The 25,000-nt window shown below is 38.6% G+C and overlaps 1 protein-coding gene across 4 annotated transcripts in view; it reads left to right on the top strand.

Moving 5' to 3' along the window:
* PCDH17 (protocadherin 17) overlaps positions 1-25,000 on the top strand; it is a 163,285-nt gene that overhangs the window by 110,472 nt on the left and 27,813 nt on the right. For 3 of the 4 annotated variants that reach the window (XM_075563004.1, XM_075563003.1, XM_075563002.1), the window contains one exon: positions 1,599-5,405. The exons of the other annotated variant lie outside the window; for it this stretch is intronic. In XM_075563004.1, the coding sequence (XP_075419119.1) occupies positions 1,599-2,281 (683 nt within the window). In that variant the 3' untranslated portion in view covers positions 2,282-5,405. Of the gene's footprint in view, positions 1-1,598; positions 5,406-25,000 lie in introns of those variants that run through there. 4 annotated transcript variants of the gene reach the window in all.

Here is a 25,000-nt window from a genome sequence, read left to right as displayed (position 1 = left end):
ATGTTTCAGTATTCTTACCTGTATTCATAATACACATACTATACTTCACTCACTCATGGGAAAACATGATTTTATGACCATGACAAAAGTTAAAATTCAACTACTTCCTCATTTTTTTTCAAATTTCACACATGTAAATGGTACCAACCATGAAATGCCATAATGTCCTTTTGTCAATACAAGTTGATTCCTTAGAAATCAAACAAAAAATATTAGTTTCTTAGGGAATTATTTTGTCATACAATCTTTTGATTGACATCAAGTTGTGTTTTGTTTTTAATGTTTTTAGGATAAGGAGTGATTTATGGTTTAAACATATACTCATATTTATGTATGACTTTGTAAAGTATCTGTTAATCAATGCTATTGCATTTGTTTTTTCTCTTTTAAGTATCATGCCGGTGGACTTTTGTTTCCTGCAAGGGACATTCTGCATTTGTAGGGATCAACTAGCCTCAATCAATAGGAAATCCCAGGGGTTTCTAAGTGCCGAGGGATTTCTACTCCCATCACATAGAGGGAAATGTAAATATCCTCTCCTAGAAAAAAAGGTCCCTTGATTTAAACAGGACCATTACACATAAGGGTACCACCATCCATGTACAAAAGGGGTGACAGGAAGATGTAGTCAGAAGTTATGCTTTAAAATATTGGGACTGATGGGAGTACACAGCTGCTATCATAATGAAGGAATTTTCTTTCATATCTCCTTGTTCAGCATCTTTGAAATAGGGATCATTAAAGAATGTTTTATTTAGACTCTCTATATGCTTATTGGCAAAGGAGAGAAGTAAAAATTCTCACAGAAAGCCTTACCCTTTAAAATAGAACACCATGATTTGTCATTCATTCTGAACTATATCTGTTGAGTAAATCCATTTTCACCTACTTACACCAAAAGCAAACGAGGCAGAAGTGAAGAAAACGGATTACATGATCCATACGCATATCTAATAAAACATCAATGTGCACTTTCCGACAAGCTGATTCGTAATACATTCGGAAAGAACATTCCATTTGTCATTCTCAGTGGGAAAAGCAGGCTTTTTAACGAAACCTTTTTATCCTATGACTGTTACCAACATAACAATTACAAGTAAAATAGGGATCAAACTTGGGATGGGTGGGGGAGTGAAGCAATTAAGGAATTGTTATGAAAGTTTGCAAGCAAGTCTGTGACCAGTTATTTGATTTAAGAAAAATGAAGGCGAAAGAAAGAAAGAAGAGAATCCCAATAACCTTGCTTGAAATCCATTGTTTCCAGGCTGGGTTATGAAGAACAGAGTCTAACTGGTCTCGCCAGGAGATTAGTCTGCAGGGATGCTCTGTTCTGCTGAGAGCCAGTCTCCCAAGGCCACTTCTTACTTCTTCCTCGGTTGAGGGAATTGCCAATATCTGGAGAATAGACTTAAATAAAACCATTGTCTCAGCCAGCAGGTTTACGCAACCACCCTGAAATGTTTTAATATTGTTTTCTTTTCCTTTTTAATTAAGAGACCAGAGGTCAAGCAAGCCCACTGAGAGCTGATCACAGCCTCTGTAGAAATTTCAAGGAAGCCCTAATGATTGGATTTGCTGTTTCTTCTTTTGTTTTGCAGAACAAGAAGAGTGCGTTAATTGCACAGATGAATGTCGAGTGCTCGGTCATTCTGACAGGTGTTGGATGCCACAGTTCCCCGCAGCCAATCAGGCTGAAAATGCAGATTACCGCACAAATCTCTTTGTACCCACAGTGGAAGCTAATGTCGAGACTGAGACTTACGAAACTGTGAATCCCACCGGGAAAAAGACTTTTTGTACATTTGGAAAAGACAAGCGAGAGCACACTATTCTCATTGCCAATGTTAAACCTTATTTAAAAGCCAAACGTGCCCTGAGCCCTCTCCTCCAAGAGGTCCCCTCCGCATCCAGCAGCCCAACCAAGGCGTGCGTGGAGCCTTGCCCCTCCACAAAAGGCTCTCTAGACGGCTGCGAAGCTAAACCAGGAGCCCTGGCCGAAGCGAGTAGCCAGTACCTGCCCGCTGACGGCCAGTATCTGTCGCCCAGTAAGCAACCAAGAGACCCACCCTTCCTGGCATCTGAGCAGATGGCAAGGGTCTTGGCGGATGTGCATTCCAGAACCAGCCGAGATTCCAGCGAGATGGGCGCCGTCCTGGAGCAGCTGGACCACCCCAGCAGGGATCTGGGCAGAGAGTCCGTAGATGCTGAGGAAGTCGTGAGAGAAATTGATAAGCTTTTGCAGGACTGCCGAGGAAATGACCCTGTGGCTGTAAGAAAGTGAGGAAAGATAAGAAAGAAAGAAAGAAAAAGAAAGAAAGAAAGAAAGAAAGAAAGAAAGAAAGAAAGAAGGCATTGGCATTTTCTTGTCTCTTCTGTTGATTTAAAAATGATCCCTCCTGGCGACAAGCTGTTTTCCAGGGATGAAGATCGGCCAATGCTACTTTAAGGCTTTTAGTGAACATCTGAAGTGCCCACGAGTATGTTGTTTTCACTGCTATTTGTTTTTCAGAGATAAGAATGGTTTTGTGTGGACCAAACTCACATTAGGACAGAATTAAGGATGCTGAAAGAGGAAGGAAAAGGAAGAAGAAAGGAAACGAGGATGAGGAGTCAAGTTAGGAAGGTATGCAGTGTGAGACCGGACTTCTGATCACGCTAAGGCTGTCCTCCCTCCGTGACGGATGCTGACTTAACTGTTTACCTATCAACCCCATACAAAGCAGGGTCCTGATTGCGATCTGTGATGGATGTCTAACAGTCATCACAGGCTTCTACTGAAAGTCCCCAAAGACCTTGCAGTAGTCCAAGCTACACCAAACATTAACACATATTTGTGGTAAACATTTCTGTATAAAGTTCCCTGCCACACATAGAAACACAAGGAACATTCCATATCATTAGTCAAAAGCTAAAACACATAAAAACCTTGGTCGTCTGTACTACACTTCATGTCGTATAAAAGTTAAATGTAAAAAGATAGAGTCCATCTTGTCCTGCACACACATAGACAGATTCACTTCATAAAGGAGAAGAAGGAAATTTAAAGATGTAAAATGCCTACTTAGCATTTTAGTGCCCAACAAATAACGACTTAGGACATTCTAAACTTGACATTGGAAAACTTTAAAACATAGCTGTTATCGAATGAACGGTAATCGGTGAAAAATTAACGTGGCTAATGTTTTTTCTTCATTTGTGGACACTAAAGTAGCTCAGGAAGGTGAAATATCTTAGACATTTACAAATCATATGACCATTTAAATGCGCAAGTGTAAGAGGATTCAATGTGTTTACATCAAATGACATATTTTTATTGATTTATTGCAGATTCCGTGCATATGAGCCAAATTGTTGAGTGTATAAGAGCTATATTGTGTATTTTATTAAATTAATATATAGTTGTGTTGCAAAAATCTTTGGGCTTATATTGTAAATGGCAAGTGTTGCCTCGGTAGCTGTCGAACTCTATGAGTTTTGTTTTTTCCTGCTTCCTTTTTCCCCATGGAGTGTGGGAAGCAGAGCCTCAGAGCAAAGTCTCTTGTTTAATGTATAGTCTACCAAGTACTACAGTACATAATCTGTTCAAAATGTGTTTGAGTGAGCTGATGGAGCTAACCGAAAGGTCAAAAAATACATCCGTCAGTCATGGTTCTGTGCAAGTCCTTGTAGAAGCTTTTATTAAAGTCATGCTAAGTCACCAGAATGCCATTTGTACTAGTACCTGAAACTTTCTCATTGTTTCTTTCCCCCAGTAACACACACAGCTTCTGCCTATGTAGATACCAGGCCCTTCATTAATTTCCAAAAGTGTCATCCGTGGTTCGGGATGTGTGTTCCCATTATATTTCAAAAACACGAAAAATGCTTTAATGCATGTGTGGTACCAGCACCGTTTACTTGCATTGTGTAGTGTTTTTCAAGAAGTCTGGGTCTTATGAAAATTGGTTTTTCCTGTTTTTCAATGCTCTTCTGCCTCTTTTTATTGGCGTCCTTCGAGAACAATACACCTTCTTTTCTCTCATTTTAGTGGCACCTTTTCTGTGGCATTTAGCAGGTTTCTAACTTCCATATGAGGCTGGGAAACCTCAAATTTCAGGAATTGGAAAAATTAGCACTTGCAGAAGTAGCAGCAGATGGGAAATGCCTTGATTGACGTTTTCCCTCAGCGTTTAGAGTTTTTTGGCATTTTACAGCTTCATGACAAACTGTCTGCAGCCCATACCTAGAGGATGTGGCGCTGACTTAAATAAAGGCTGTTTGTACCCTGGAGCAGGAACGCGCACCCGTTGCATACTGGTGGAGAATTCTGTGCCTTCTTTTCTGGCCACTAAGCCAGTGTAGAAAAAGCATAAATGTCATAAGATCCTTCTATTCAAAAGCAAAAACTGATACCAACATAGAACGGAATGTAGTTTTGTAATTTCAAACCTCAAAAAATTCTACTGAAAATATTTCTGTCGAATGCCGTCACGATTTGAGACTGTCCCGCACCTGCAACACTGCTTTCAGAGGGAAGAGGACAACTCCCATCAGCCTTATTCTCCCGAGAACTGTCTTTGGTCCCTAGTAACAGCTTTTCCAAAGCTCTACTCTGAGTTTTTATTATTCGTAAATGTGGAAATGAGAAAAAGAAGGGATCTTGTACATGCGAAATTTCATTGACTGTCTATATTTTGGACAACTTATATATCTGAAATGTGTCGACTCTCTTATATGCTATTTTTTTTTAAGCCAGGAGACAACAGGTGGATAGCAGAAATTTGATGGGAAACCAATTTCCATTTAGTCTTACCAATATTGCCTCTCTCTTACTAGACAGATAGCCATTTAGTAAAATCTAAGGCAGTATGTAGATGAAATAAACTAAGAGAGTGGGGTTTATTTTTTAAAACATCCTTACTGCTGAGTAAATCGTTCAATTTGTTATGTGTGTCCGAAGAAGGAAAACACCGTGAGATTTTAAGAATTGATTGTGCCAATGGATGAGGGCTGTACCTTAGAACTCTCTGTTACTGCTGTAAGCTATTTAACACATTGTCTGCATTTAGTGGTGACCGTTGTTCATTCACAAGATGGTGGTAATTCGGTAGTAAGGACTCTTTAGCTTTTATTGTTGAGTGGAAGGAATTTTACTTTTATTCATTTGGCTAATTACTGCCTTCATCACAGAACTCTGGTGCTTGGCTTCCCAGGAAGCCTTAAGAGATGCCAAAATCACATCTTTAGGGAGTATCTTGCCCCAGAGGGTGATGCATGATCAACAGTGTGGTTTCACCATAATTTAGAATATAAAATATTGTCTTAAATCACACCCTCCTACACACACACACACACACACACACGCACACACTCAAAATTAAGAATTTCATAATATTTTACCTTTTAAAGTATTTAAATAACTGATTCCAAGCACAAATAAAGAAGTAATTTAGGGACCTTTTATTTAGAACTCAGAGTTCCAACAATTGTTTACTGATAAATTCTTTAATGGTTTTAAACAAATCTTCCCATCAAATATTAATGATGAAAACTATTTTCATCAGTGAAAGCAGTGAGAGTAAGTGTTAGTTATACTGATACCAAAGTATACATTAAAGAGACATATCATGCAATTTCAAAGAATGGATCCATTTTATTTCTTAACCTGATATGCATATTCCCATCGCAGGCTATGTGCAAAGATTGGCGCACTACTCCACGAATCAATTGAATTCCTGGTTGGAAAATTGACTTGTTTTGTTTTCCTAAATTAGCTGAGATCTTGTAAAACATGACTTTCCTCGAAAGGATCTAGACACTGCTCGATTTAGAAAATGACACCCTAAACCCAATCCGTGTAGTCAGAGAGCAGGAAGCGTTATCAGAACCAGGTGGAAGCTGTGTTCTTGCCTACTGGAGTGGACGTTGCTGAGGTCAACAAGTAGACTGCGGTCTGACATAATCTACACCCACACATTATTGCCTAATGATATTCTTTTGACAACAGACAGCATTTATCAGAAAATTAATTCAAATTCATTTGGAGAGTTTTGGCTATCAAGATGTGTTGTTTTGAAAAATAATTGAATGAGACCTGATTAATGTCCAACTTCCCTGGCCCCAGTGTTTTGCAGGTTGGCTATTCCCATATATCAACCCCATCCCTCCATGTGGTTCTTAGCTGCACCAAGCCATTGGTGAACAAGGACAACAATAAAGGCAGCATACATTGTATGGATTTATCTCAACGCTGTTGTTAATGGCTGTGTTTAATGTGACCTCTCTGGAAAACGAGGACTCCGAATAAAAAGCTATTACTAATAGCGCCGTTGCCTTCCCTTGCATTCATTAACCCAGAAGCGAAGCACTGCGTACTGCCACCTGCCACAGGGGCCCGTCGGTCATTGCTTCAGAAAGGAGATTGAATTCACAACTTATTTTTGGTTGCAAGGTTTCTGCTTGCCTGTAAGTAGGAGATTCAAAAATTAGCAATAGCAATGATTTGAGAGGAATGGGAAGACAACCTTTCTCCAAAACATGTGTAAATTGGCTAGTCAAATAATTACCACGAGGTCACAGACTAATAGTCCTGGTGAATTTTAATCTTAATCGACTTGAAGATAAATTGGTACACAATCCCAAAGGATTTCAGAAAAGTCGATGTGTAAACCTTTTCATAATCTTACACTCCTGGTGAAAACCTATATTCACAAATGGTTTTTTAAAGTGAACATGTTTATCATGTCATTTTAAATAATGTGCCTCTCTACTTATTCAACAAGGACCTATTAAATTCCTACTTTCGATTGTCCTTTATATACTATGCCCCAGGAGTAAATAGTAAACAAGGGAATGTATCTGCGTCACAATCTGGGGGTGGGTGGGGGTGAGACAAATGAAATTCTTCATACATTGAATTTAGCATTTGCATTTATTTCTTAGGTACATACGGTCACATATTTTTCTGTAATCTGACTCAGGAAATGCACTCTTCCAGATTCCAAACCAACATCTATTCTGTCTGTTGGGTTTTGTTTCTTTACTTCTCTTCTGAATCCAGCAAAACAGAAATCAAGAAGGGTTTCTTGCATCCCCTCCCAGATGGAAGAGCACCTCGATGGGATGAACTTCACTGAGTAGACTGACTACGCAACTACACTGTCCATTTGTTTGCTCACAGCGTGGCTGATTTGTTGTTTAATCCGTGAACAGCATTGAGATGCCATGAGTTACATATAAGGACCCTAAGTGACCATTTTATTTTCCCTTCAGAGAATTCTTAGCTTGTGCCTGGTTGATACTAACACAGGAATCTGCTTTATGTTGCTTAGGCACTACTAGTTTTTCCCTAATGAAAAACAAATGTATTTTTAAGTATAGTAAAGTCCGTTAGCCTAGCCGGCTCATCACTGGTTTTGAATGGAGGAGGTCAACACGCCGTCCCTGTTCTTTAAGGAGAATCTGACCAATGTTGGAGTAGTAATGTGTTTCTCAAGGAAGAACTCAGTCTGGTTGTGTTGCAATTAGGAGGATGTCATGAGTGGAACACAAATTCCAGATATCCTTCCCAGGGATGAAATATCAAAAAGTCAAACAAGTAACTTTTTAAAGGAGATATGCCCGACAGTCTTAGGGAATAGATCTTTGTAGAAAGAAAAGAAAATGTAGAGGTCACTATTGAATCAGTATAGCACACAGATATAGGCCAGCAAATTAAGGGACCATATTTAAAACCTTCACATGCTTTTGAAGATGGCTATAAAGGGGTCAAGGAAATATGTTCAATTGATTTTAGACTTTTGAATAACTTACTCAATAGTCGGGATTAAATTCTTAAAAGGAGGGGCTCCAGCTTTATTTAACTGTCTTCCTTTTGTCAGAGGTGGTCACTATTTCCAGGCCAGTTCCATAAAGGAGAGGTTTTATTTTCTACCCACTAAGAATAATCACACACGCAAAGTTCTTCACAGGAACAAATATTTATTTAAAGCAAAACGCTCCTTAGAGGACACAGGGAAGGCCAAAGCAATACTTCCCTTACCCTCCCCAAACCAAGAAATTGCCAGGGTTTTAACAGGGTCTCAAACTGGGGAAATAGCTTCCTATTTATCCCTAAAGATGGGCAGGGACTTCCAGGAAATGGTTCAATCAGGCAGAGTCCTTGTGACAGGACAGGTGTGCAATAGTTCGTGGGGATGGTTTGTGCTGCAGAGGCGGGGAGTGAGCTGGATTTATTCCGGGATGTTCCCTGCAAGCGCTTGCTGGACATCATACGCCAGCCAGGATTCATGGGTCCAAACTGGCCCTTCCTGAAAAACAGCTTTCAAGCAGGAGTTTTATGTCAGTTATCTAGCATCCCCGGAGGTGGGTGGTGCTACATGCAAGGATGTGGATTTAGCTGGCTGAAACATTTGGTCAATTAGGGCAAAGTTCTGAGGATGAATTTCAAACTTTTCTCCTCTACCTCAGGACTCCCTCCCTTTTGGCTTCCTACCCCTCAAGATGTTTTATGAAAATATTTTTGAAGTATACTCTTTCTTTAAAAAACCTCACTGCCACTGAATTGATTCCAACTACGTGATCCTACAGCACAGGGTAGAACTTCCCTGGTGGGTTTCCAAGACTAACTCTTCAGAAGTCCAGGGCCCCATCTCTTCCCCACAGAGCGGCCTGTGACTTCGAACACTTGACTTCAGGATCAGCAACCTAACTCTGACCTGAGACAGCCCAAGGCCACCTGTTTCCTTGTTTTACTTTCTTACAAAGAATCCAGTTTAGCAAGATTATTTTATATTGGCAGTGTTAGATTATTTTATATAGAAATCATTTTCTCTATATATTAGAGAGATAAGAAAAATTTTGTTTATTCTATTTTCTATACACATTAAATTAGCTCCATAGCTCCATTAAAATATGTTTTATTATGACATATTTTTAAAATTTCACATTCCTGACCATCCACATCTTAATTGAAACTACTTAATAATATCTTTCAAAAATTGGGATGGGAGAACCCACATTTGGAACACTCCTTTTGTTTTGCCTTATACTAGATTATGAACTTGGCATTTCATGTTGCTTACATTACATTTCTCCTTGCTTCTCTAAGAATTTACAGCATCAAGTCTGGCCAACTGACAGAAGAATTTATACATCTAATACTTAGGATTTCTGTCTGTAGTGAGCTTTCAAATTAACAGAAAACTGGAATAAATTTCCAAGCAATAACAGAGTTAAGGAATCTGAAGCACAGAGAGATAACGGTTTACCTAATATAGACAAGTTGGTAAGTGTAAAAAAATCAAAAGTGAACCGAAAGTTCAAAATCTGTGAGTGAATCAAATTTTGTGAAGTCAGTAATCTGGTCTTATTTAATATCTTGCCTTTCTAGTAGCTTAAATTACTTGAGTAAAAATTTAAGCATTTTACTAACCTATTTTCTCCTTTAATTGATAGTCACATCTTTTACTTTAGATGGCTTATGTGGGAGTGATTTGCTGCTTGTTAGTTAATTCTCTGAGCAGCATAGAACGAACTCTGTGGTCTCCAAGTAAATAAAGAAAAATAATAATAAATATTGTGTCTCTGTAAAGTTAGCCTGAATTTTCCACTCTCATCTAATGCAAAGTTTCACTACATTGATGGTATGGTCTCATGAAAATATCAAAGGGTTAATATTGTTCTATAAACCCTTCATCTTCACCCAAAGCTACCATGCAGACTTTACTCAGTCTTTCGAGTTAATTTATTGGGCTTATTCTACACTAATAGTATTAGAAACTGTTTTTATGGAAAATCCTAAAAAAACTGGTAATATTGAAGATGCATTTAAAATATTGCACCAATACATATGGATTAATATGTATGCACAAAATCCTGAACCCATTACTGTCAAATTGATCCTGACTCATAGCAACCAGAAGACTCAATTTCAAAGTCAGTAGTAAAAACCAACAAAAAGAAGATGAGAAGAGATTTACACACCAGCTCGATGGCTAAGAAATGTGTGACACATTTTAAAATTATATTTATGACTTCTTTCCCTTTAGATAAAACAGATCATCTATATCTCCAGTGATTAGCTGAAAAGGGAGAAATTACAAATATTATCAGTCATTTTTCAGGGTGATTAATCAAAACTGACGTTGGTCCGAACTTGCTTGACTTTAACTTATAAAGATATTGTTTAGTATATATATATATTTTAACAGGGAAAACACTGCCCTCAGATCAATTAAAATTCATGGCTTTATTGGACAGAGTAGAATTGCTCCCTAGAGTTTTGGAGACTGTGGTTTGATGGGCGCAGCCAGGCTCCTCTGTCTCCCTCAGAGCCGTTAGTATGCTTGAGTCCGTTAGCAGTTAGCTCTCTGGAACCCAAGTCTCCTACAGACAGAGAAAACACACAGCTGTTGTTTCACAGGTATGCTTGGGAGGTCCAGAAATAAATGGTACTTCTTCCGTATCACCAGTATGTTCTTTTAGGTTTTAGAAATGTAAATTCAAACAGACAAAATGTACAGTTTCCACATCATTGATCTTAAATATTTCAGTACAGCCTTTTTCATAGCATTAAATCATATTTTAATATGTCCCTTCTTGTATTTTGAAACATATCACTGCAGTTTTAAACAAGGATATTCAATACTTTATGTTTTCCCTTTTAAAAGCTGTTGTCCCTGTGTCTCTTTTACATAGGACTCATTTCGTATTTATTGACTGCTGACCGAAAGGCCAGCTCTCAAACCCCACAGCTTCTCTCGGAGAGACAGGAGACACGGCCGTCGAGATTTGCCAGCTTGGAAGTCCTATGAGGGGCCTTCCGAATCAGCGTCAACTCAGTGGCAGGGCTTTGGTAGTTTTTAAAATAATGTTTCATCTATTTCCCTCACGTGCCTACTCTTATTTTCATCTTTTTCCACCTCATGAATTTTCCCCGATATCAATTGATAAGTTGTTTCCTTTTTTAGTCCAATAACCCTCATAGTCCACGTGCTTAGAGACCTGATGGAGGTAGTCGTGGCTTATCCTGTAACCGTGTCACACAGCAAAGTCCCCAGATTGTCTTTCTTAACCTAGAGAATAAATTCACAATATAATTTTTAGCTGTAACCTACCTGGAGTACTACAGCGGGGAGAATGTATAATAAAATCAACACCATGCCAAACTGCTATCAGGTGGTTTCTGACTCGGAGTGACCCCTTTGTAGTGACCCCTTGGGACAAAGTAGAACAGCCCATTAGGCTTTCCAAGGCAGTGTAGGGATAGATACATTCTGTCCAGTTGACTTCATTTAAACACAGCTCTCAAAGCATTTGTGTGACACCAAAATAAAGAGGCAACTAGTGTTCCCATCTGCCATCGGGTCCTCTGAAGCAAAGAGTATTTTTCACATAGCACCGGAGGACAATATTACATTTGTAGTGGTATGTGTTTTCTTTTAAGGTTGAAAATCTTCAAGGAAAGAGACTGTTTCCTGTACAGCAACTGGTGGGTGTGAATCACCAGCTTCCTGTTATCAGGTGAACACTTTAAACACTGTACCATCACAGCTTCTACAATGGACGAAGAGGTAGATGAAGTAATAGATTGGAATAAAGAATCAGTGAAGGACTGCCTAGTGGATTCAAGAATTGAATGAAATAATGATGACAAGTTATTTCATTACATATTAATATACATTCCCTACATAGTAAGAAAGGGACCCTAATTTCACTGGGGTAAGAATTGGACTACTAATCGCAAGATCAGCAGTTGAGACCCACCAGCATCTCTGAGGGAGAAACATGAAGCTTTCGTCTTCTTTAAGGATTATACTTTCAGAAGTCTAATATAGAATCCCATAAATTACAGTCAATTCGACGGTTCTGGGTGGGTATATTTTAAGAAAAACAAATTTTAAGATGCCATCATGGCAAGTGTTGTCTTTCATTAAAGGTAAGCAAAAAGGCTTACCTCTGAGCATACACATACTTCATTTCTTTCATTTTGGACAAGCGTGAGGTCTCTACACCCTTTCCAATACCGGAGAGGAAAGGAATTAATCATGGAAGTCCATGTGGCTTCTCTGGTGGGCCTTTTCGTCAGGAGGGCGGCATTCCAGTTCTGCTCAGCACGGATGCATCGAGAATCATGGTGGTTCTGCAGATTCGTGGAACACCCTGATCTCAGGGGCCTTCAAAAGATTTGTGATAAATAGAATGAAAAGATAGCGTGCCCCCACAAATTATTGGAAGCCTCCTCCTATGAACAAAATGCAATATCTATTTCTATAAAATTTAAAATACCGTGGTGATGGAAGCTATTAACACACATATTGTCTGTGGCTAGTATTATGATAAAGCAGAACTTGCAATGGGAAATTTACGTGGGAAAGGAACTCGGAGTTTCTTGAAGAAGGCAGAATTCGCATGGTAGCTTCAAGGTGGGATGAGATTTTGGCAGCAGAGGTGCCAGAAACAGGTGATGGTTTCCGGAACAAAAGCAAGTTCTTCACATTTACATAGGCTATTCTTTTATTGGAAAGGGAGAAAGGAGGGTGAGGTCAAGTTCAGGACTACACCCAATATTGCGCTTTGGAGATGTCACAATTTTCTCTTCTGCCGAAGGAGAGACCTGAATTAGGCTCAGTAGCTTGGAGAGCTCTGATGAAGTCTTGCCAAGCTGAATGTGAAATTAGGGGGAAAAAAACCAAAAAACCCAAAACACGAGGACAGCTTGCTTCTGCCTGGTGATCCATTCTTTAGAAGATGCTGCTTAATAGCACCTTGTTCTTGGGTTGGGTCCAACTCTCCAGAGGCAATGCCAACTTTGCTGAATCTTGCCATTCTCAGCTTCAAGCATTCAGCTGAGCATTTGTGTGCATGTTTCCAACTTCCCAGAAATAATTCTTCCTTTGAAAGCTGCAATCACGTCTGGAGCTCTGGGAGGAAATGGGAGACCAAAGAGAAAGACGAAGACCAAGGTCGTGGATGACTTTCATCCCTGGAGATTGACTTTTTAAAAATTTCTAGATTCTCAAAACATCTCCTGGAATCTGTTGTGTGACTTCTGGTAGGCAGAATAATTACATTCATAAGAATTGGGACTGTCTGTTTCCTCTGTCTCAAGCTGATGTAAATGTCCTCCCTTTGGGTTTCCATAATTTTAATTATTCCATAATTCTCTACATATGAGAACACAGGAATTTATATATATAAATATATATTATATATAAATATATATATACATATATATAATTTAGGAACTAAAATAGGGAATTGGTAGCACCATGTTGTGAAAATGATTAAGCACTGGCTTCTCGTCAAAATGCTGGCTGTTCAAATTCGCTCAAAGATGCCCCAGAAGAGAGGCATTGCTCTTAAAGGTCATGGTTATCTAAACCCAATGGTGCATCATTCTGCTCTGCAACAGCCGCGGTCACCATGAATTTGTCTTTGTTTTATTGTTGTTTAAAATTAAAAAAGAATGGCTTTAAATCAGTAGTTCTCAGAGGAGGCTAATTTGGTTCATATCTGAGTGTAATTTTGCTAATGGCATCTAGCAGGCAAGACCAAGGGTGCTTCTAAGCTTTCTACAATGCACACAACAGTAACTGTTAGAAACAATGTTAATGTTATTGTGGGATATATATATATATATATATTTATATATAAATATATATAAATTAGAAGATGTGGTTAAGGAAGAAGACAAACAATATTAGTGTTTGGATAATAGACAATGGATTCTAGGTTTGACATGTTTTTGATTGCCCTAGGCTTTAGACAGTAGTCTTGGAATTTATTCTCATTTTTTTAGCATAAAGAATATACCCTAACTTGCCGTCAATCTATTTTAGTCTGGAAATTTGTTGTTACTAGCTGATGCCATGTTGGCTCCCATTCATTGGCCAGTCTTATACCATATTCATGAATTGTTGTTCTGCTTAAATCCTTGTTGGGAAAACTGAGTCCATCTATCTCCCTGAGAGTTTTCCCTCATTTTCTCTGACGTTCTGCAGTAGCAAAAATGACCTCTTGTTCTAGAGATTGATCTTTCCTGAGAAAAGGTCTGAAATGAGCAAGACCACGATTAACCACCCTCGTGTCTGAGGAACATGCTGCTTCTCTATCTTCTGAAGTGTCATGAAGGAGGCCCCTGTGCTTAGTGAGTTAGGTGCTGGGCTGATGACTTCAAGGTCAGCTGTTTGAAACCACTCCCTGCTCTTCAGGAGATAGAAGAAGCTTCCTATCCCCGAGAAGAGCTACAATTTTGAAAACTGATAGAGGCAATTCTACTTTGCCTTATAGGGTCACTTTGAGTCAGAATCAACTTGATGGCAGCCAGTTGTTTTTCAAGAACTGCAAGGCCAGAGTCATCCTGCAGCTGCGAGTATCATGTCAGGTTCTAATCAGTGGCAACAACACATATTGGGAGAATCTCCACAGAACAAAAGGGAAAGATTTTGCTTGAAATGACTGTTTTATTTATTCTTCCTTATGCAACATAAAGCCGATTGCCCAGGAAGGGTGGATGAAAGCTTACTCCCGAGGTAAAAGAAAGATAAAGGGTACTCCTCCAGGGCTCTTTCAAGAGTCTAGTTCTCTGTTGCCTGAGGGACCCCTTGATATGACTAGCTTATCCCTGACACGGCCTTGCATTGAATGGAGGTGTGTGTCTATTTACTCTCTCTTTCTCTCCCATGACCTTGGCCCTTGTGAGGAACATGTATTAGAAAGGTGAGAATAAAAGGGAGTTGGCAGGTGAAGGAAACACACACTCAAGCAGAGTTCGCCGACCACCCAGCTGTCTGATGAATGTTACAGGCGGAACACCTTTATTTATCTCTTAAACATTTTCCACCAGCAAATCACTGGGAAAATATATATTTCAAAGTATTTCGTGGATGCCAAAAAATTGTCAGATTGACTTTCTAAATGAGCTGAGTGGAAGGTGAGCACAAATCCTTGCTTAAAAGTTATTTCTCTTGACACACATTCTGCATTATCCATTTGTCATGCAGGGTGGGTGGTTCCAATGCACATTTCATGAATTTGAACTTGAAATGACTCTGGTTTAAAAATAATAATGGTAATGTGTTAAAGAAAAAGTGACAGAAACTCCAGTGGCAAAGTTGAGAGTCTGCACGTTGACAGGCGAATTAATATAAATCGGAATTACCAGACCCAATCCACATTTTTTTGTTTTTATTTGGTGTACCTGGCTGAATATGCAGTGCGTCGCTAATGGATTTGTTGCGGTGAAAGTGAATTTCCCCGCTAACCAGGAACGTTTGGAAGAGCCCCGAGCCAGAAGAGCGGGCGGAAAGAGGCAAAACCCAGCTCACGTGGAGACACCGCCAGTCTGAGTCCAGGGTCACTACTCCAGCACCCACACAACTTGTTGACGTTCCTTTCCACTGGAATCTTCCTCTAATGATAATAAGAAAAAACTAAAATAAGCCATGTAATTGCTGACATACTACTACTGTTCACGATGTAATTCTTAATGGGCTATTTGCGTAGTGGGATTTGCATTTTGTTTCACAGCAAATGTAATGACTCCACCTGCCTTACTTTAGAGCGAACACCAGAACAAAGAGAGTCAATATAAATGGTAGACGAAGAAGCCGCAATGAGACAAACGTCTCCCCACCAACCCCCACCTGGCAGCACTGATGCCCACATTGCTGTACACATGGTGGGCACAGTGGGGCTTGAAGAGCTTCCGACCCTCCCGTGGGAGGGCACTGACTTCTCATCCCCCTCCCCCCTGTCTCTGACGTTTCACTGCTGCCGTTCACTCAGAGTCATTTCCACAGGTGCTACGTTCTCTGCGAGGGAATATTGATGTTGAGAAATGTTAAAGGCAAGGGAGACGCTACAGGCAGACCCTGAATGTCTTTCTGAATATTAATTGTCCTCCTGCCGATGTGACTTGTATTAGCCTCAAACAGACTGGGGTCCACGTCGTAGATCACAGCCTGATATCGCAGGGGCTTGCTTTCTGACCTTGGGGAGTTTTGCCCCCTTTTCATCGAGGTAATTACATCATTACACACACACACACACACACACACACACACATATATAGATATATAGAGATATTTCCTTTTATAAGGTTGAAATGCTAGGGTGACAGCTGCCATTTGAAAGGTGACTCATTACACTCATCCAGAGAGTCCCCTAACAGATGGATAGGGCTTTGTTTCTCAGGGAACACTGGCAGGTTACGATTCTCAACAGCTTTTAATCATTTCAACAAACTTCTACACATCTGTCAATTACCCTACTTGGTAAAGTTAATAAAACACCACCTTTAGAATGATAAAGTGCTAGATTAAAAAAATTACTCCATAATATTTTATGTAACAAAAAGAGTATGTAGGTCAAAATATAAGATTGTATTTTTTAAATCCACAGATAAAGACTCCTTGACTTTGGGATGAGACATTTCACATTTATGGTGCTTATTGTTCAAAAGTAATTCTTACAGACATTTCTTAAGTGAAACGATTTGGCATAAAGTCAGGAAAATATAAAATATATGAATATTTTATAACCCTACAGAACTAAGGAAATATATTTTTCTGTCTGAAAACTTTCATTAATGCACCATAAAAGTTCCCAAATGAATGAGGGGGAGGTATTTTCAGTGAGAAAGTTATGGAGAACAAGTTGAGAACGCAAGTTAGAATCATGGACCCTGCAGCTTAGCTCCCTAGACTAACCACGTCATTCCAATCCACCCCTCTGGCTATGTGACTTCATTTCGGATGTGAGAAAGTAAGGGTCAGCGGGACAAATGTGGCTTGCCACTTGCATGGTAAATGTTCATGTACACTCATTCATTTTCTTTCTTTTTTAAAAATCATTTTACTGGACTAATACAACTCATCACAATCCATACATCCATCCATTGTATCAAGGACATTTGTTGCCATCATCATTCTCAAACATTTTCTTTCCACTAGAGCCCTTGGTATCAGCTCCTCCTTTTTTACCATCTCCCCACCCACCTCTTCCTCATGAACCCTTGGTAATGTATAAATTATCATCATTTTGTCATGTCTTACACTGTCTGATGTCTCCTTTCACCCACTTTTCTGTTGTCCATCCCCCTCAGGGAGGGGGTTATATGTAGATCCTTGCGATCAGTTGATCAGTTCTCCCTTTCTACCCCAGCTTCCCCTTCCCCTTCTGGTATCGCTACTTTCATTATTGGTCCTGAGGGGATTATCTGCCCTCATTCCCTGTGTTTCCAGTTCTTATCTGTGCCTGTATACATCTTCTGGTCTAGCTGGATTTGTAAGGGATTTGATATGGGGTGGGGCAGGAAGGATTTAAGAATTAGAGGAAATTTTAAGTTTCGTCATTGCTATATTGTACCCTGACTGGCTCGCCTCCTCCCCACGATCCTCCTGTAAGGAGATGTCCAGTTGCCCACAGATGGGCTTTGGGTCTCCACTCCTCACTCCCCCTCATTCACAATGACATGATTTTTTTGTCCTTTGATGCCTGATACCTGATCCCATCAACACCTCATGATCACACAGGCTGGTGTGGTTCTTCCATGTGGGCTTTGTTACTTCTCAGCTAGATGGATGCTAATTTATCTTCAAGCCTGTAAGACCCCAGATGCTATATCTCTTGATTGCTGGGTGCCATCAGCTTTCTTCACCACATTTGCTTATGCACCCGCTTTGTCCTCAGTGATAGTGTCCGAAAGGTGAGCATCATGGAATGCCAGTTTAATAGAACAAAGTGTTCTTGAGAGGCCCAGTGTCCATCTGCTACCTTAATACTAAACCTATAAATATATGCACATAGAGCTATTTCCCCATTGTCACACAGAAATTTATTTACGTATGCACATGCCTGTATTTAGATCTCTATAAATACCCTTTGCTTCCTGGTTCTTTCCTCCATGATTGTTTTCGAGCTACGACAGCAGAGGTGAGTAGTCGTGGAGGCTGAAACTATTTACTAGCCTGGACTTTTTAGGATGTCTGGTGCATTAGTGGTTACACGTTGGGCTACTAATTTCCAGGTGAGCAGCTCAAAATCTCATAAAGAATTACAGTCTGCAAAACTCACAGGGAAAAGTGTGCCCTGTCCTATAGGATTACTTTGAGTCGGTATCCACTCAATGGCGTGGGTTCTTTGGTTTGGGGATCTTTCATGTACAGAAGAAATTTCCAGGACTCTGCTTCATGTGACAGCCATGTGCTTCAATTTCTTAATCTGTGAAATTTGAATAATAATAATAATAATAATAATGCATGAGGCATATATGAAAAGCTTAAAGCTACTGAGACTCTTATGCACACTAAGTTTTCAATGAATTTTATGCACTAATGTAATGGTTTTGTCTCTAGCATAAATACCTCCACATATTACCACAAAGTACTACTTCAAAATTCAGAATTTTTCCCCCTAAAAACACAAACTAAAACAAAACAAGAAAATAGAAGTAAAAGTGTTCAAGAATTTAATCAATTTACTCTGTTTCCCGGCCAGCAAAGGCTGTTATCATCCACTCACAGTGGTAGTCAATAAGTCACTTCAGTTCTTACCATCAGTTCACCAAAACCCTTGAGGCCTTTACCTTGCTTGCCAGTAGCTTGTAGGAAGTGTGTAGTCCATGGTCAAATGCTTCTCAGTAAAGTTAAACAAGTGGCAGCTGGCACCATACCGCTCTCTTATAATGAAAGCATGAGGTGGCTGCTATTACACAGTCCTGCACTAATGAGAACAGTGGGAGACTAGCATCACAATGGTCTAATGCAAACAGGAAATGGCTGGCATTAAATTGGTATCATAAAAACAGGAGGTGGCTAGCACTACACTGGTAGAATGAAAAATTAGGAGATGTCAGGCCCTCCCTATATCATCTCTATTATATATGACCATAATGTCCAACATTTAGACCAGATACACCCAAAGAAGTGAGGCCGGTGTTGAATAAAAACCAGCTCATTCCCTACTGTGCTTCTAAAGTTCCTCATGCTTCTACTTGTGTTTCCCATCGACTATTGTGAGCATGTTATAAAATAAGTTTATGAAATATAATAACACAACCCATTTTATTATCCCAAAGAGCCACATTATTTCTGACTCAGTGGAAGATTGGCTGGAATGAAATCCAGCAAATGAATAAGGGTTTCTAAATTTGCCCTTGTTTTTCCATTTCCTTTCTCTTTTAAATATTCAATGGGCCTGAAATAGTCTCATAAAACACAATGAAAAGACACACACACACAGATAAGTGTGGTGGTGGTGGGGGGGATGCAAAATCAATCATTCAACTAATGGACCTGTTTCTCAGAACAAAAGGTCAACATTTCTTATAGTTTGGTTGATTTTATTTTCTTTAATTATTACCATGGATAGAAATTGTGTGTAGAGCTCCTGGACATTAGATTTCCCAGCATCTTGAATTTCATTGTGCTTCTCAGTGCCAGCAGTCCTGCACTCACCCTGGTCTTTTTGATCTGGGCTGAAAACTGAGCAGCTGGGCACAGATCAAGGTCAGAACATTATGGCAACATATCAATCCACAGCACCGCTCCAGGGCTCGAACTCCCAGCTTAAAAATCTATATTAGTAGCTTAAAAACCTTTGCAAATAGATATGTATTTACAAGTGACTTCAAAATAAGAACGAGGTCCAAACCCTGCTACAAGAAGCGTTGTATTTCTGGAGACTCCCCCATTGCTGAAAAGCCTTTGCTTCCTGTTGTGGAAAACAAATGAAAACCTCCTGGAAGGGCACATGGGTGCATATAAATAAAATAAGGCACAGATATGGATCATCTAAAGAAATATTTTTAATCTAGTTTCATACATCAACATTTTCTTCCCCCCATCTTTATTTTTATCCATCTTTTCTAAGACTTTTGAATTAACAAACAGAAGCAACATCATGGTTTCATTTCTATCATACACTAAGTAGGGAGAGACAAATAATTTTCTTAGAATTAACATTATTTTTACATGGAGGTAAAGTGAGTCCTTTATTTCTTGACATGCCCTAGCAAGAAATTCCCTACTTTGACTTTGTTAAAATTTAGAATTAGCTACCACAGAACAATAACATACCTAACATTTCCTATTCACATTTTTTTCAAGGTAGTGTGTGCTGTATAGTGTAGAAGTCATTTGTCACATGTTTAAAGCTAGAATTGAATCAAAGATGCTCTCACTGCAAATATATGTGTTGCATAAAATCTGTTGCTGGGCTTGCATGGAACTCACAGACCTGGCTTAATCGAGACACAACGTGATGTGTGCCAGGAATTCAAAATTAGCATCTGGCCCAGAGCCACTAACCCTGGCATCCCAAGGACTGATTCTACCCTCTGCCAAGTTCTTCAAGGACTAGACTCACTGAATTCTGAATCGCAGCTTCGAATGTCCACCTCAACAGAATTTCCCCGAATTGTGGGAGCAAAGAAAGTTACAATTGAGTGTAATTATTGAATGTGCGCTATAGAATTCGCCAAAGTAGAACATTCTAGAGAACAGAACATTCTAGATGAAAGTCCACACAGATCAGGGAGAATTTCCAAGTGATCCCTTGTAATGTGGACAGCTTACCAGTCAGTGAAACCTCCCCATTCCTCACACAAATAGAGAGCCCACTGTAGGTCCTGCAGGCTGCTGCATGCCAAAGAACTACTGCAGAGCTCATGAATTCGGCGTAGCATAAATTTACTTGAGCAGTCTTATCACATTGTAAGAAATATTTTTCATTAGCCAATTCTGTAGAAAAAATGGCATGTTGCCTTATTTTCAAACTAACCCATTTTTTCAGCGTTGGCATCTTTATTACAATATTAAATACATCAGTCAATACCAGCTGGAGTAATTGAGCCTTGTTATGCAACTCAGATAATTGTTAAAACTATGGATTTCTTCTTCCAAAGTTAAATCAACAGCCAGAAAAGAATATCGTTTTAATGGAATTTTAGAAAAATAGATATCACCACGGCGACTATTTCTGATTTAAGATAATGAATAGACCTTTCCTCGCTTTCCACTTGAAGTCATTTATAATCGCATTTCACTGAAAAGACATTAAGCATTAGTTCTACATAAATTTCATCTTTTTGTCGCATATCCCCGGATCTGAGCACCGGGGAGCTTGGAATTCCAGGGGGTCACAAATAACCACCATAGCAAAAAGTGACAGAAATGACGTCCATAACGCAACTAGAATTGAAGGGTGGAGGGAAACGGGGTGAGTAGGGTGGCCATTTGTTAGAAGAAAAATAATTTACCATTTTTTATAAGTGTTTTCTGAAATAAAGAAATTTGCACCAAAGGTGTGTGTGTGGGGGGGAAGCTTACTAAGTTTTCTGGGAGTCAATTAAATTATTTTAAAATCAAGAGAAAGCATGCCAAATGAGGGAAAATTTTTTAGAAAAAAAATGCAAGAGTTGTTTCCCTTTTCTCTCAATGCTCAATATAACCGTTTTAAACACATAGGAAATCATGCTACAGCCCTAACTTACACTTCTAATGGCAAAGTCAGCATTATTTCAAAAGAAAACGCAGTCCCTAGTTTGTAAAAGCCAACTGAGTTCTTGACTTTCCCTCAGTAATAACAGCTCACGCCCGACCTACTCATTGTGGGCCTTAAAGAAAAGCAAAATATTCTTACACTGTCATCCAGGAAGAACAATAGCCTCAATTGGAAGGACGTATTTTCAGTGCACCTGGATTGTGAGGATTTTCACGAGAAGAAATATTGCTAATATAGTCCATGTTGGAACAATTTATGTATGACTCATATAAATTAAAAAAAATGAAAAGATAAATTCTTCGGTTAACCTTCCCCAACAATATGTAATCTAGAAAAACACTCTAAATTTACTTTATATATCAAGTGTAAAAATTGACCTTATAAAGATATAAAGCATAACTCAGATTTAGTGTGTGTGTATATAGATATATACATATATAACTAAAAATTACAAGAATAAAACATATTATATATAATATAAAATACTAGATAGTATATCTTATATATGAATATTATATTTAAATTTATATTATATACTAATGTTATATAAACCATGTTAAATATTATATATGATTACATGAATGATATATCAATTCATACTAAATATTAAATATGATAATATTTAAATATTATATATAATATTTAATTTTATCCTTATAATTTATCTGATGATCAAATTGTAATTGAAGTTAATAGATGTCCCAAGGTGTATGTACCCAAAAACTAGTCTCAGGATTAAAAATAAAATGGAGAAAATAAATATTCCCTAAAATATACATTCTCCTTGACTTTTAATTTATGTAGCATTCCTATCTCTGCTATGTGAAAAACAGAATTGTTGCATTATAATGATTTAAAAGAGGAAGGTGTTACAAAGTAAAGTCAGAACTTGTCATCTTTCCTGAGAAAAACATAAAACAATACCTGGGTGCTACTGCACATTTAAATATCTACCACGAGTCTCCGGGAAATACTTTCCCTGCATAAATGTCATGTATTACAAAGTCCATGAAAGTACGGATTCCTTTGTTGTCTTTCTGTACCCATTTTCAGTTTCTTGGCTAAATTTTACTCAGAAAACTGTGTCTACCCAATTTTAATTACAAATGTCAGAGAGCTCATGCAATAATGGCTGAATTTCACATGCAGTTCATGATTTAGTATTATGCACTTAGGAATAAATCCACATTTGTGAAATTGATTGAGAGTCTATATACCATGTCCCCTAGAGATTAGATTATGATTAGAACCCCAGCAAAACATTGTTATCAAAATAGGGAAAATGTCTTTGCACCCCTTTTTCCTTAAATGATCAAATGGATTATGTGAAGTGGAAAGTACTTATTGGACCATCTCACAAATATTTTCACTCCCAACAAAAAAATGTTATGTGGATAATTTAAGATAGGGATCCCAATATTATCAGTGCTAGGGAAACGAATCAATCTGTATAAAGACAGTTTAGGACTTAAGGCCCGGTGGGAATAAGGTGATCTAATTAACTTTGTGCCTTAGATATGTATTTGCTGATTCTCCGAAGCATTTCCATTTAAGGAACTGCAACTAGAAGGACTTACAGAGTAAACTATTGGAAGGATAGGTACAAGTTGGCGTATTGACAGAGGGGACTGGACTAATGGGTGACTAGAAACTGGAATTCTAGAAAATAAAAGCATCATATGCAAAGCCCAAGTGCTTCAAGGATGATGTCTTGTTTCTAAAGTTATAATTCTTGGAAGCTTTCTGCTGGAATGACTGCTGTCCAAAAAGCATGCGTGAACACTTTGAATTTTGAGTTCTGGGCAAGTCCCTTACAGATTGTCCAAGCTGTGAGACTTCCCTATTCTTGAAGGGAAAACTAATCTAAATTCCTTCAAGTATAAGAAGTTATTTGCATACTCTGACAGTTAATATGAATAGATATAAAGCATAACAAGTATAGCTTTAAAAGTGAATATAGATCCCGTACATTGTTTTTAACTAGAAGAACAAAGGAATTCACGGACATCATACAGCCAGGATTACAAATTCAATAAATTTTAAACTAAACACAATTAATTTAAGATGATGAATGATTGTGTTTTGCTGAAGCTAAACTGCAAAATGAAACATGAACATGAATATGGCACATGGCTCTGTTTAGGGACTGACGGCCGGTGGTTTCAAGTTTGGTATTGCTAAATTACTAGTGTATCTTACAGTGTTGCAAATCTCCTGTCACTTAGTTCTTTTTGACCTTTTCTAATGCATCCATTAGTACATATATCCCAATGTATTTTAGATAAGTGCATAGTTTACACATTAATTCTATATTATTTTCAACTGAAATATATTGTTGTTTAGATCCAAATTATAATAGCTACTCATTTTCATTATGTTCAAAATGTAAACCCACATGCTCCACGTTCTGGTAGAAAACATCGTGATTCTGAAACATATGTCTGCTGATCCCGGAGAATTCATGCACTCTAATATGAGAAAAAACTCTTATGGAAGCAATTACCCTCAGAGCAATTTTGTCATTTGGAAGTTTTTGTTCCCAAGCTCTTTTTGTTTACTTTATTCTGTGTCTCATAGTATTTTTTATTTAATCAAAAGTGGACGTTGGATTTTGAGATCCAATAGTATGTGTCACAGAAACATAATGAAAGACATGATTCACCTAGGACAACTGAAAATACAAGTGGAAGCCATGTGCCTATCCACAGTTCAGTTAAACACACCGCAGAGAGCCATGCAGGGAATTCCAAGGACCCCTGATGATGGAGCACCCTAAGCATTGGACCGAAAACCAGGGGGTTGGCAGTTCAAACGCACCTGCCCATGAGAGCGATGAGGCTGTTTGCTCCCATGAAGACGAGCAGTTCTACTCTGTGCTTTTGGTTGCTATGCATCCCAAACTTCTAAATGGTGGTGAATTCCCAGTAGTTAGGGAACCCCCAGTGACATGAGAACACGTTTTGGTTGGATAAAAAAACATACTTTTTTTTTTTTTAAAGAAAGACTAATGAAAGAAGGCACTGCTTAAAGAAACCTTTAAATGTCTCTTTCTTGGCAACATTCCTAATAAGAAGGCACGAGTAGCAACGAAGTGCCTCATTCTCACCGTGATGAGTCCTTAAAATGTGATTTACTGTTGCTCTCAATTACCGTCTATGCCACAAGTGTTGCCTATTTTTGGTGTGAAACAACCTCACAGTCAAACGGTGATGAATGAATATAATGATCTGTTCTGTTTTAACAGAAACCTAGTGTAAAAGCAAAATAAGATATTTAGACTAATCTGTATAACTCCCACTTCCAGTTTTAATAAACTGCCACAACGATGTGCTGACACTAGAGTAAAAGACGGATTTCCCCCCCAAGGAAATAAATGATTTCTTCCAACGGGAAGTGATAATTTGGCATGTTTTTCAAATGTGTTATTTGTATTAATTATCTAGAGTGTTGAAGGTCTTGTTTCATATTGTTAAGAACCTCAGTAACTAGCAATAGATTAGAATTCCCTGAAGGA

This window comes from Tenrec ecaudatus, chromosome 11, assembly GCF_050624435.1.
Source record: "Tenrec ecaudatus isolate mTenEca1 chromosome 11, mTenEca1.hap1, whole genome shotgun sequence".
Classification (NCBI taxonomy): domain Eukaryota; kingdom Metazoa; phylum Chordata; class Mammalia; order Afrosoricida; family Tenrecidae; genus Tenrec; species Tenrec ecaudatus.
Note: the sequence above shows the minus strand (reverse complement) of the source record. Positions and strands in the feature narration are given on the sequence as shown.